Source organism: Camelus ferus, chromosome 4 (genome assembly GCF_009834535.1).
Source record: "Camelus ferus isolate YT-003-E chromosome 4, BCGSAC_Cfer_1.0, whole genome shotgun sequence".
NCBI classification, from domain to species: Eukaryota; Metazoa; Chordata; class Mammalia; order Artiodactyla; family Camelidae; genus Camelus; species Camelus ferus.
The window spans coordinates 3,823,415-3,836,727 of record NC_045699.1 but is presented as its reverse complement, the minus strand read 5'-3'; the positions used below and the strand labels follow the sequence as shown (position 1 = coordinate 3,836,727).

At 60.4% G+C, this 13,313-nt stretch overlaps 1 protein-coding gene across 2 annotated transcripts; it reads left to right on the top strand.

The window, feature by feature from the left end:
- The first annotated feature begins 980 nt into the window (after positions 1-980).
- Positions 981-12,369, top strand: NINJ1 (ninjurin 1). 2 transcript variants are annotated; one of them, XM_032477420.1, is made up of 4 exons: positions 981-1,158; positions 9,442-9,667; positions 10,475-10,637; positions 11,778-12,369. In XM_032477420.1, exons 1-3 carry the CDS (start codon positions 1,084-1,086, stop codon positions 10,627-10,629), a joined length of 456 nt encoding a protein of 151 aa, XP_032333311.1. In that variant the 5' UTR covers positions 981-1,083; the 3' UTR covers positions 10,630-10,637; positions 11,778-12,369. The 2 variants fall into 2 exon arrangements, with proteins under 2 accessions (XP_032333311.1, XP_032333310.1); XM_032477419.1 differs by having other exon boundaries at positions 982-1,158; positions 11,781-12,369.
- The last annotated feature ends 944 nt before the right edge of the window (positions 12,370-13,313 follow it).

The following is a 13,313-nucleotide window of genomic DNA, read 5'->3' as shown; positions in this document are numbered from 1 at the left end:
GTGGCCAAGATGTAGAGTTCTTACAAGGGCCATTAACACCTCCCCAGGGTGGCTGGAATGATCGAGGAGGGGGCCAGTGGCTCTTCTGGAGACATCAGCAGACACCGTGAGAGAAGGAAGAAATGGAGAGGGGGTGGGTGTGACTTGGTGGAGTAAAAAGAAGCTGCGCCCAGGAGCCTGGTCAGGGTCTGGACAGGAGAACACAGTGGCCTGGACTTTGCATACCAGCCTGGGGAGCTAACGCCCGGCCCCTTCGCACCCGCATGGCTTCTGGGAGAGGCTCGCGTCTGGGAAACAAGGGCCAACTGAACCAAGGGCTAGAGGCCGCCCCGAGGGGCTGGCATGGGCACAAGGTGCCACCCCAGGCAAGGGGGCCCTGCCTCCCGTCTGAAGACCCGGAGGCTGCTTCATGAGGGGCGCGGGAGACGGGGCACTGGCACAAAGCTGGCCCAGGCCGCGGTGATCCGCCTCTGCCTCCCCGCTCCCTCCCGTCCTGAGTGCGTGGGAGGCCTTCAGGCCCCCATTTCCAAGGCGAAAAGACCGAGGCTCAGAGTGTGAGACCCAGACTACTCGCTGACTCAGCTACGGTGTGCGGGTCCGGCAACACGTTGGCGACGCCTGCAGCTGGGCCCCCGGGTGACAAGCGCCTGGTAAAAAAAAAAAGTCCACACCCGCGGCAGCGCCCGTTCGCCTTCCTGGTGCGTCAATTAGCAAAGCAGCCAGGCAAAGGCTGGTTCTTGGCCTCGTTTTATAGATTAAAAGTGTCCAGGACAGGAGCACAGAGGGCGACGTGCCTTGCCCACGAACACGCGAGGTCTGGGGTGTGAGAGAGCCGAGATGCAGCGCGGGGTCCTGCGGCCCCCGCAGTCCGTGCGGGAAGAGAGACCTGACTTCGACGTCCGGCTGGCGGGGTCTACGGGCCCCGGCTGGGGGCGGGGCCTGAGGGCGCTGCGCGCGCAGGGCGGGCCGGGGGCGTGGTGGGGGCCGGCCGGGGGCGGGGCCGGCCGGGCGCGCAGCGGAGTCTCGGTAGCTGAGGCGCCAGCCGAGTTGAGACCCCGAGTGAGGCTGCCCGGCGGCCGCACCATGGACTCGCGCCCAGAGGAGTACGAGCTCAACGGCGACCTGCACCCGGGCTCGCCCGGCCCCCCTGATGCCTCGGTAAGCACCTCCTTCCCCCTGCGCCGCTGTGCGACCTTGGCCGGCGCCCGCCTTCTCTGGGCCCCGCGCCGGAGGCTCCCGGGCACCTATGGGCGCCAACCGGGCGCAGCGTCCGCCCTGAGGGTGGCGGTGGTCACCGCTGCCTGTGCGTCCCGCCCCCTACCTGCGGGGTTGGAGGACCCAGCGGTGCCGCTGGGGACGCCGGCCACCCTGACAGGTGAGCGGGGGCGCGGGCGGGTTGGCGGGCTGCCCTGCGCGGGCCGGGGTAGGTACTGCCCACACCGAGCTGCACAGCCAAGGGGCTTGGGCGCCACCTTTCCCCGCCCCTCGGCGGGCCCCTGCCTTCCGGGACTCCCACACCACCTTCCAACTCTGCATCTCCTCCGGTTCGTTGTGCGCCTGGACTGGGTGGAGAGGATCCCGGCTTCTGGGCCCCGGGCCAGCAGCGGGCAGACAGTTACGTCACCCACGGTGTCCACGGCGACCGCACAATCTTGTGCATGCCCTGATGGGGAAACCTGGGGCCGCTGTGGCCCCCTCTCCTCTCTCCACTCGCAGGTCCCCGCGGCCTGTCCAGAGCCTGCCCTGCTGGCCTCAGAGCATCATGGGCATGGGGCAGGTCCCGGCAACGGTCCCATATTAGAGCTAGTACCCTTCTGCCCTGGGGTCCTGTCCCACTGCTGGGACAGGGCCAAAATAGCGGTTCCTAACTGGCTTTGCCTGGGACCAGCACTTCCCCAGGGCCTCTGTTTGTGGTGCGGTCCTGGGCACCGCCCTCTGGTAACTTGTTGACTTTGGACATTCCTTCAGTTTCTGACCCCCTGGGGGTGGGGGCAGGGACCATGGCCTCTCAGCCATGTGAGCCAGACTTGGGCAGAGACTGCCTAGGTGTGGGTGACCAGTCCTCGGCGATGCTGTGGTGTCAGGCCATACTTAGGGGGTGGGGAAGAACAGGTGGGGAAGGCAGGCCCTGGACTGGGGGAACGGGCCCTCCCATGTGTCCCTGGCCCTACTGAATAATCCTCTCCATTCTTCTCTATGCCGAGCACTGCTTTTCCAGGGCCCCAGCCATCGTGCCCGCCCTTCAGTAAAGCCTGACAGCCCCGGGTTTATCCCTGGGTTAGAGATGAGGAAACTGAGAACTAAGAAGAGCCTTTGTGTGGCCTTTCCCTGGTTTGTGAGCACTTTGGAATAGTGAGCTGTGTGTCCTTGGGGAGGCTGCTTCACCTCTCTGCTCTCTCTCTCCTATCCGTGATCTGAAAAGGAAGAGCAGATGACCCGGGCCTGCATTCGGAGATATGGGGGTTGCACATCAGGTTACACATGGGCCTAGTGGCTTGGAAGCTGGTTTGAAAGGAAGGGATCCTGCTCACCTCCCAGCCTTTGGCTGCACCCTCCACTCCATGCCTGCTCTGCTCAATGCATTGGCTTTGGGACTGGTTGTGCGCAACGCAGCTCTATAACACTCAGACTCCATCTGAGAGCTAAGACCAGCCTTGGCACTGAGCCCTGGAGGACTGGAATGAGGTGTGGGTATGGCCCCTGCGCTGTGTGAAAGGGCATCCCAGGCAGCGGGAACAGTGGGAGAAAGGCCCAGGGGCTGGACCATCAAGCACCCCGGGGCTGGGGAGGAGGAGGTATGTGAGGTTGTGCCTTGGGAAGCGTGGAGGCCATGGAGGGGCTGGGGGCCTGTGTGAGAGTGAACGCGTTTTTCCAGGGGGACTCCAGTCACAGGCAGGGAGGCCTGGGGAGAGATAGTCAGTACTGAAGGCCGCCTTGCTCACCCTGCCTGGGGCCCAGGCCCACCCAACACTGCTCTCCAGCCTCCGCCTTCCCCTTCCCACCCTCAGGACCTGCCTCACTGTGTTCTTGGGCACATCATTCTGTGCCTCAGTTTCTCATCTGTGAAATGGGATGAGAGCAGTGCTTCCCTCAGAGGGTTGTGCCGAGGATTAAATGGGCTGATGTGCGTGAAGTGTTGGAGACTGGACACAGTATTGTTAATATTCCCACCTACCACAGGAGACCCTCTCCCAAAGGTGATGCCCAGACAGGGGCTGGGAAAGGGCACTGCGGCCCTCCCACTGTGCCTCACCTGGCTCTTCTGCAGCCTTCCCTCCTGGTTGCCCCGGCCTGAATCTGAGCTCCCGGCACCTGCTTGAGGGCGGGAAGAAAGGCTTGCTGGGAAGAGGGGCAAACCCCAGGGTCTTCAAATGTGTCCCTACTTGAGCAAGAGCCCCAGACAGCTGAGTGTGTGGGCTGGGTCACTGCTATGTCCTCAGCGTGCCCCTGGCCACGGGAGGACTGACTGGGAGGCCCAGGCTCAGAGCCCCTGTCATTGCCGCGGGCAAGTTCAGACCCTCTCTGAACCTCCATTTCCTCTTCAGGGAAGTGGGGCAGAATCACTCACCTCCCACAGTGGCCAGGCTCAGGGAAGAGGTGTTTGTGTGACCCATGGGCAGATGAGCCCTGTTGGGCCGGGGCAATGGGGGAGCTCTGCAGATGTCCCCCACGGCATGCCCCGTCCACCATGGCCTCCATGCAAGGCCAGTCTGCTCTAGGGCCCCTGCAGAAGTCAGTTGGCGTCTTTGCTAAGTCAACTCACTTTTGGCTGGCAGCAGAAGGAATAGTAAACATCAGTTTTATTGTGAAAATAAATGTGGCACCCCCAAGGGTGTATCTCAGCCAGGGGGGCAGCCAGGTTGGACCCTGCAGCCAGTGGCGGACACAGAAGGGAGCTGACAGGATAGGGTGGGATGAGGCTTCTGGGGCCTGCATCTGGGCCCGGAAGCTGGGTCCTGAGAGGGAGGAGTGTGTACACAGCCTCAGCTGCCAGGGGAAGTTTGCTTTTTCCCCCTCATTTCTGCTTTCCCAGCAGATCCCAAGGCCAGCGGGGTCTTGGTTACGTTCTAAAAGGCAACATTGACGTGGCTGCGGGGTCATTGCTGGCCAGTGCTGAGCCCACAGGAAGTGGGACTGCCCAGCCCAGCTGCTGCAGGGAAGCCTGCCCCGCCACGGGAGACTTCCTGCCAGGAACTCAGGCATGGAGTGGGAGGCCTCTCCGGGCTGGCAGGGGTGCAGAGGGTGCGAGGGCGGTGCAGGTGTAAGGCAGCATGGCCTGGGGCAGGTGCCTTCACGCCTAGCACAGTAGCAGCTCATTCCCCGCGCTGGTGGATCAGGCAGCAGACATCCCAGACCACAACAGATCTCACTGCGTTCTCAGGTCCCAGCCCAGAGGTGAGGACGCCAGCACTCCCACATCTGCTGGTGCCCGCTGAAGCCAAGGGGAGGAGCCCTGTGCAGGGGTGGCTACGGTGGGCCAGCACCCCACCACACCCCGGCTCCCACTCAGCTCACGCAGCCCTGCTTCTGAGACTAGTACTTTCTATTCCTTCTTAGGGATTTTTTTAATGGAATTAATTACAAATTGGTACAGTTCTTCTGGGAGGCAGTCTTTCAAAGTGGCGCAGAACATCCAGTCCTGCCTTGCACCAGCTGGGCTCTGATCAGCCACTGGGCCCCCGAGCCCTTTGTTTGTGCCCCTTTATGTCCCCGTCTGCCCATTTTACAGATGAGGAAACTGAGGCACAGACCAGTCATTCTGCTGGTCTGTGGTGTGGCATGAGGATGCTAGAGGGGTGGTGCCGATGGAAGCCCTGCACCCCAGGTCCTCCCAGGGCAGCTGATGACCCTTACAGATTTGTTGGAGGCCTTGGTCCCTCCTCTTGCAGATGTGAAATTGGGCTCGGGGAGGGCAGGCAGGAATTCCCACGTGGGCTCCTCATTCTGTACTTGTACATGGGGCTTGGAGTCAGTGGTGCAATTAGGGGCAGGCAGGTTTGGACACAATCTGTAACCAAAACCCTGAGGTCCTGCAGGGCTTCAGTGGGCCACAGCCCTGGCCAGCCCTTGTCTACCAGGGGAGCAGAGGGTGTGCAGGCAGGAGGCTGGGAGTGGGCCAGACCTCCTGGGCCCAGCTGGAGGCCATGGGCAGCCCCTGTTTCCTCCCATCCAAGCCTGGAGTGGACTGGAGGATGTGTTATGTCAGAACTGGGTGCTCTGGGTGCCACAGACTGCCTGCTTCAAATCCTGCTTCTGTCCCAACTCCCCTCCCGTGTCCAAGCTCAGGTTGCACAGCAGTGTGACCCTGGTCCAGGTGGCCTGGGTACCCGCAAGCTGCCTGTGGATGGCTGGGATGAGGCCTCCTGCCCACGGAGAGTGGGCTCCAGTGGGCACGAAGCCAGCTTCCTCCACACAGGCTCCTTCCTGGTTTTAGGAGAAAAAAATTTGGCAGCCTCGAGCTCACGCACTCCTGGGACCACCAGAGAGGCTTTAGGGACGTCCTCTTGGCCCCAGGGACACATTAAACAGGGCATTGCCCAGGTCATGGGCAGAGGTCTCCGTGGGAGGGTCCCAGCATGGCTCCTGGCAGCTGGGCAGGCAGGTGGCCTGTCCGGACCCACCGGGCTCCACACCTGTGAGAGGTGGGCTTCAACTGCCCTCCAACCCAGGTGGCCTTCTCAAGGCAGCAGCCTCCGGGGCTCACCCATGCAGTGGTCACTTGTGGGGTTCAGAGCTCCCCCCGCAGCTTAGAGCCCCTTCCCAGGAGGCCTGAGGCACCAAGATCAGGCCTGGGGGAAGCAGGTGAGCCCTGTAGCCCGCTCCCCACCCACAGCTCTGCCACTGGACAAGCCCCACGGAGCCTTTGTCTCCCTCTCTGCACACTAGGAAGACAGTGCTCCTTCTCGCTGTTAGTGGGGGTGCTTGCTGGGTGGTAGAGCTTCCCAGGCTGCGACCTGGCGCATACAGATGGGAAAACTGAGGCCCGGTCTGGTGGGGGGCATCTTGTCAAGGCCACACCACCAGGCTGTGGTGCGCTGGGGCTCGACCAGAGCACCCCCACCAACCCCCTGGCCTGCAAGCTCTGGCCAGTGCTCCTGATTGCTACACAGGTGGAACAGGAAGCAGTTATATCTGCGGGCAGGAAGCACCCTGCACCAGGAGGGGCCCAAGGGCTGGGGCCCTTGCTTGCTACTCAGGGCCCTGAGACAGCAGCGAGACCCCGCCAGGGCTCCCTGGCATGCTTGCTCCATGGCCTCGTTGCACTTGAGGGAGACTGAGCCCCAGAGGGGTCTGGCCATCCTGGAGTCCCACAGCTAGACCCAGGGGCTGGGGAACCTCTGAGCACGCAGCCCCCACAGGGTGGGCCCGACCCCAGCCCCCCTCTGCATGGCCCGAGGGGACTGTGGTGTCAGCTGCCAGGGCTTCTGAGCACGGGAACCTGGATTCAAATCCCAGTGCAGCCCTCACTTGCTATTGGCTTTGAACGAGGTCCCTCCCCATATCGCTTCAATTTACCCACAGTAAGTGGGTGTGAGGTCAGGGGGACTTCCTATAGGAAAGCACCCAGCAGAATGGTGAGTAAGATGATGGGCTGAGCCCTGGGCACCGCCCGAGGTGGAGGACAGCGCAGCACAGGCTCCCTGTGCTGGGGGCGCTGCCGTGATGGTGTCACTCTGTATTTCAGGGCTCGCGTGGCTGCATGGGCGTAAAATATTTAAACAGTTCAAGAGAGCACAGAATTAAAAAGGAATTCTCCCTCCTGCACAGAAGCCACCACAGTTCGTCTGGGTGTATACATACGTGTGGATGTGTGTTAATGAATATGTACGTGTGTATATGTGTGCATGTGTTTTGTATATATGTATGTCCGTGTGTGTATACATGTGTCTGCATGTGTGCTCATACATCTGTGTGTAAGTGCTGGTGTGTGCATGTTTGTGGGTATGTTAACACATGCATATCTGCATGTGTGCTTGTGTGTGTAGATATGTATTAGGTATTTATGTGTATGGGGGGTTGTATGGTGTGTATATGTGTGTTTATGCTCGTGTATGTTTGTCTATATGGCTCCCCTGCCCCCAGAAGGCGGGAACTTCTCACTTGGTCTGCACCTGGCTTTTTCTCTGGGACTGGGGACAGGGATGAGCCTCAAGGGGAGACATTTGGCACTTCTGGGTTATGAAACTTAGGGGCACGTGACCACTGGGCCAGCGCCCCCAGGATGCTGCACCCAGAGGAGCACACGCATGAGGGAGCCTGGCCAGCTGGGCTGCTTTGTAAGAACCTGTGTGCTTTTGAGGGAGCGGTGTGCCCTGGGCATTTGGGGTCTGGGGAGCGGCCCACCCAGCTGTGAGTGCAGCTGTAGGCCTGGTGTGGAGAGGCAAAAGGGAGACCCCACTTGGAGAAAGAAAGAGGAGACTCCGGGCTGCACATGGAACTTCCCAGAGAGCAGGGCCAAGGCCCTGGATCTGATGGAGGCAGCTTTCCCTGTGGGCTCTTGGGTCTAGAATTTTAAACCAAGTGGATTTGCTACTTAAGAACTGACACTGAGGGGAGGCAGAGCAGATAGCAGAGCTGCCTGTGTCCCCATCCTCCATCCTGGGCGTTATTATAGATTAAACTTTAAAAGACACAGTGTAATTCTAGGGGGCTGAGCCAAGATGGGGGAGTAGAGAGACTCACAGCTCGCCCCCTGCCACAAATACACCAAGAATTACATCTCCAAACCCACTGAATCGCACAGAACACCTACTGAACTCTGGCAGAGTGTTTCTCGCTTCAAAATATAGGAGGATTCTCACAAAATCCAATCAACAACAAGTTTTTACTATATAGCACAGGAAACTATATTCATTATCTTGTAGTAGCTTACAGTGAAAAAGAATTGAAATACGAATATATATATATATTCATGTATGACTGAAGCATTGTGTTGCACACCAGAAATTGACACATTGTAAACTGACTAGACTTCAGAAAAATTAAAAACAAAGAAACCATTCTAACATTAAATCATTATGTGCATACAACAACAAAAAGACGCAGTGTAAAAGTGAAGACCCCACCCTACTGTGCTTCTGTGTAATTTCTACGGTGAAATATCTTCAGCTGCAGAAATTAGAGGCTTACCCGCCTCAAACCCCCACCTCCCATCCCTGCATCTTTCATGAGTCTAGAAACAAGATCTCCTGGGTGGCCCCAGGAGGCCCGGTGGCTCAGGGACACCGGTGGACACGTGGCCAGGGCTGAGGGTTACAGGTTTGTCTTGGGAGGCTGGGGAGGGGCCTGGCCAAGGGCAGGTTGCAGAGGGCGGATGGGCTCAGTAGACAGAGGAGGCCTGGCAGCTTAGAGCAACTGCCTTCAAGTGAAGCCGCCACCCCGAGAGGCAAACTCCCGACCCAGGATGGGTCTCTGTGGCCTGGACCCCAGCCTCGGAGGCAGGCCTTCTCCTGTCTACCTACCCTCCCAGCCTCTGCCCCAGGAGAGGAGGGCCTGTCCTGCCGGGGAAGTCACCTCTGGGTGGAGCCTCGGGGCACGGGGGGCACTTGGGAGTGACAGGGGCCTGGCGTTGCGATCTGGGGATGTTCTCAGGCAGAGGTAAGGGAGGAGGTGACTTGTGTTCCTGTTTTATCAACATGAAATGAAGGCAGAGTGAGCCCTGAAGATCCACTGTGCGACATGTCGTGGCCAGTGTGGCACAGCAGGGGTGACCTCACGTGTTCTTAGTCACAGATAATGATACTACGAGGGTGGGAGGAGACTTCGGAGGTGTGATGGCTTGGCTGTGGTGATGGTGGCATGAGGCACACTTAGCGCCGAACGCTTTAAGTTGTTCACGTTGGTTACGTGCAGATTTTGTGAGTCAGTCACACCTCAGCAAAGTGGTTTTTAAAAAAATTTTAATGAAAATGAAGGAAGAAGCTAAGCTCCAGTGTAGACTCCAGCCGGCTGTGTGCCTGCACAGCAGAGAGGCGGCTGGAAGGCATCGGCCCCCCAGGAAGGCGTGTTTCACGTCTGGGCGAGTGTGCAGGAACCCGGGATCCAGCTCCCAGCCTGGCACCAGTCACCTCCTGGAGGAGAGGGCAGGCAGTGGCACGCAGGGAAGGCTGCCCGACGGCTCCGCCCGTGGCAGGCGGACGATCAGCGTATTTCCCATCTAAAACCAGAGGGCGTGCTAACGTGCTTCGTCTCCTTTCTCCAGGGCTCGATTCCTAGGGTGGGTTTTGCAGGGGCTGCACAGCCTTCTGTGGGCCTCGTATTCTATTAATAAGCACGTCCCTTTCCCTCATTGGGGCCCCCACCTGCTGACCCCATCAACCCCCACATCCCTGCCAGTACCTGGGAAGGAGACCAAGCTCAAAGTGGAGGGGACACCAGGGTGGGCCCAGGCCTGTTGCCCCACTGCCACAGAGCCTGGGCTGACCACCTCCCTCCCCGCAGCCGTCCCTCTGGGGCAGGAACCGGCCCATCAACATGAACCATTATGCCAACAAGAAGAGCGCGGCCGAGAGCATGCTGGACGTCGCGCTGCTGATGGCCAACGCCTCCCAGCTGAAGGCGGTCGTGGAGCAGGGCCCCGGCTTCGCCTTCTTCATCCCCATGGTGGTCCTCATCTCCATCTCCCTGGCGCTGCAGATCAGCGTGGGCGTGCTGCTCATCTTCCTCGGTGCGCGCCCGGGCGGGAGGCCCCGTGGTGGGAGGGCCCCGGGGCTCCCCGGCCCCACGGTCAGCCGACTCTGCTTGCTCACCCCCTGGGATGGGTCACTTACCCCGTGACAGTTCTGAGCAGGTTTGCACGGGAGCCCCGGCTCTCCCGACTGGGACACATGGTCCAAATTGTAGCTCCCACCATGGCCCCCCAGAGGTCCCCCTGCGTCTTATCCTTCCACTCACCCAGGCTGAGGGCACAGGAAGCTAACTCATAACCATACTAAGTGTTGACAAGTATTGGGCACCTACTGTGTACCCTCTAGTCCTTACGGCGGTCTGCAGGGACTAGATGGTGGCCCTGCCCCCTCCTGCACCCTTGCCCCCAGGGGAGGGTCAGGGCTAGGAGCAGCGAGAGCTTTGGGCTCACCCCCACCTCTGCCTGGCTGTGAGGTCTTGGGCAGGATGCGTGACCTGTTGTTTCCCTGCCTATAAAGTGGGCATAAGGATGGCCTTCGGTAGGTGTGCGGGGGACTAGATCACCACGCACATGCACCAGTGCTCAGAAAGGTGCTTGCTTGTGCCCATTCAGCACACTGTGCTTTAAAATCCAAGCCGGTCCCTTGGTGGCCAGGTGCCGGGCCCCCCTGCGCTTCTGTCCCTGGAGTGAATGGGGGCTGCAGCAGTCAGGCCACAGAGAGCAGACGGCCCCGGCCAGGGCCCATTGTCTGTAGTGTATTAAAGCAGGCATGTCTCTCTCTGGGGGACAGAAGAGGGCCCCCCAGTGTCGCAGCCCTGGGCAGCGTCTGCTCCTTCTTGCCCACAGTCAGGTACGACCTCAACAACCCTGCCAAGCACGCCAAGCTGGACTTCCTGAACAATCTGGCCACCGGCCTGGTCTTCATTATCGTCGTGGTCAACATCTTCATCACTGCCTTTGGTGTCCAGAAGCCCGTCATGGACATGGCGCCCCGGCAGTAGGGGCTCAGGTGAGCCGGGAGGGCTGGCCCCGGCAGGGTCTGCACCACTACAAGCCCACCCGCTCACCCCGCTTGGCTGCGGACCCAGCCTGGGGGACTCGGGACCTTTCGTGCAGCACCCCCGAGACTTTGCATCTGCCCTCACCCAGGCCTCGCAGGGTGGGCACCCCGGTCGCGTGCACCCGTACACCACACTCAGCCCTCTGCCCCTGCTCAGAGAGACCCAGCACTTGCCCAAGGTCGCCCTGCTTGGGAGCAGGAACTGCAAGGAGGTCGAGTGACCCTTGTAACACACTCAGTAGGCTCCTACTGTATGCAGCCTGGTCGGGGGTCAGATACAGGCAAGCCTGATGGGAAACTGAGGCTCTCCCAGTCAGATGCAGAAGGTCAGCGGATCTCACGTGTGTCGTGTGTCCGGTGTCTGGAGCCTTGGCCGGGGCTGCACGACACAGCGGTCCTCAGGCCTGCCCCAGAGGAGAACTGGGTGCCACAATCAGACCGCTGTCCGTCTACCAGCACAGCAGAGTGGACAGGAGGCTGTCCCTGCACAGCAAGCACCCATGTGTCAGGGACATATGAGGCCTTCCAGACTGACCACGTGGGCAGTGAGGCAGGGTGCTGGGAACAGGCCTTCGTGTGGCCCAGCCGGAGCGTCAGGCCTCCACTAGCCCACACACCACTGCTGTTGACTCCGCCTGGTGTCCAATTTGGTGCCCAGCTGCTGGCCCCAGTTTGTCGTTAGCTCTGTCCTCCGTGGAACCGTCGAGGTGCCAGCTTGCTCCCTCACTCATGGCATGACGACTGGGCCATTAATCACCTGCTGTGTGCCCCAAACAGTCCTGACTCTCCCCAAACATCAGCCTTAGCGAGGAGACCTTGCGGGCCCCACGGCACATGTCCACCCGCCAGCCCTTGCTCTCGAGGCCCCCTGTCAGAGCGTGCTGGGGCAGGCCTCTAATCCTGACAGGGACCCAGGAGGGGGAACTGAGGCTCTCCCAGGTCAGAGTGGGGCTGTCTGATTCTGGAGTCGGAGTGGCACCAGTGCTCAGGGGCTGGTCGCCAGACACAACACTGAGGCCAGGTCACCAAGATGGGACTGGAGGCCCCTCCGGCTTTGGCGGCCCTCACGTCTCTCCTCTCCCTTCTTAGCAGATGTCCCTGGATCGTGCCTGGCCGCAGCTGCCCAGACCTAGGAGCCGCCTCGCCCTTGAGGCCCACCCCACTGTGCGCGGTGCTCCCCGAAACCGCCAGAGCCCCGGCTGGCCACACTGTACCGCATCCGGATGAGCCGTACGTGGTCAGGCCACTCTGGCCAGCACAGGGCCTGCTCTGTCCTCAGCTGCTCCTCTTCCTGGAGCGTGGAGTGGCGAGGCCAGGGAGGCAGAACGGGAGAGCCCTCAGTGGAGTCATTGCCACCATGGACATGTGGCAGGCCCGAGGATGGGGGGCAAGGGCCTGAGGCCACCTCAGGACGTTTCCAGAGGGCTGAGGAGATGCCTGTCCTCCGCCAGCACAGCAGCATCCTGGCCTATGTGCTGCCCACCTTGGGTGACCCACAACCTCTGTGCTGCCTAACCCGGGACAGTCGACACCAGCGACCCTGTGGGCCGCCTGCCGTGGCCACTGACCCAGGCTTCTCATCCTCCACCAGCAGGGGCTGGGCAGGGCCGTAGCACCTCCCTGGGGGTCTGGGCCCCCACTTTTCTAAGTACAGATGAACAATAAAGCTGATGCTTCTCTTCGTGTGGCTCCCAGCATTATCCCTCCCCCCACCCCAGGCCTGGGTGCTGCACTCTGCCCCTCAGAGCCCCCAGCCCATGCTGCCCCCCCACCTGCCTGTGACCTTTGTAGGGGGCAGCCTCTGTTGGCATCTCCAGATGTCACCCCATGTGTCCTCGGGGCATTCAGCCTGGTGACCCCTGACCAGCCCCTCATGGAAAGTTCCAGCACACTCACATTTCCTGCATCTTGCATGTCTGCACATCTCCCCTCCACACCCGCAGTCCTGGCCCACCCGGCGGTGGTTCTGATCAGTCAGGCCAAGGGGACCGAGGAGGGTGGGGCTGGTGCTGAGCAAGCCCCAACCCTGTGGAGACCAGCAAGGGCCAGGCGCTGTCTCTGGGGCCACAGATCGCTTGACTGGGACCCCAGCTCCCTCGGTCCACTCAGTGGCCTCTAGGGCCTGAGTCTTCACTCTCTGCCCCCTTGTCACCTCCCTTCTGAGCCCTGCTGCCCCCACTCCCTCATCTCCTTATGCGGCAATGCCCCTATGTGGTCTTCTGCAGGCAGGATACCCAGGAACCCCTCCTCCAGGCAGCTGGAGCCCCAGGTGGGGATGCAGCCCCCAGGAGCTCACAAGGTCCCTCTCCCATCACCTCTCTTCCCCTTCCTGCTCTAAGTCTGGGGCAGCTCCAACACCTCGTTCCCTTGAGACATTCGGACTCTTCTGTGGGGCTGAATGATCAGCTCCAAAGAAAATGATCAATAAACAGGAGTCCTTATGGGGGAGATGAATCTAATCCTGGACTTTGCTTTAAAATAAATGCTCCAGAAACTAGTGTAGGCAGATGGATGAAACAAGATTGAGAGTGCTGGTAACTGCAGAGCTGGGGCCACAGCACCAGCTCTCTGCTCTTCTGAGCATCTGAATGTCCCATAAAGGTTTTAAAAGGTGATCCACACGTG

Coding starts and splice junctions, on each gene's coding strand:
- NINJ1 (XM_032477420.1), top strand. CDS start 1,084: ATGGACTCGCGCCCAGAGGAGTACGAGCTCAACGGCGACCTGCACCCG. Junction 1,159..9,441: donor CCGGCCCCCCTGATGCCTCG/GTAAGCACCTCC, acceptor CCCTCCCCGCAG/CCGTCCCTCTGGGGCAGGAA. Junction 9,668..10,474: donor CGTGCTGCTCATCTTCCTCG/GTGCGCGCCCGG, acceptor TCTTGCCCACAG/TCAGGTACGACCTCAACAAC.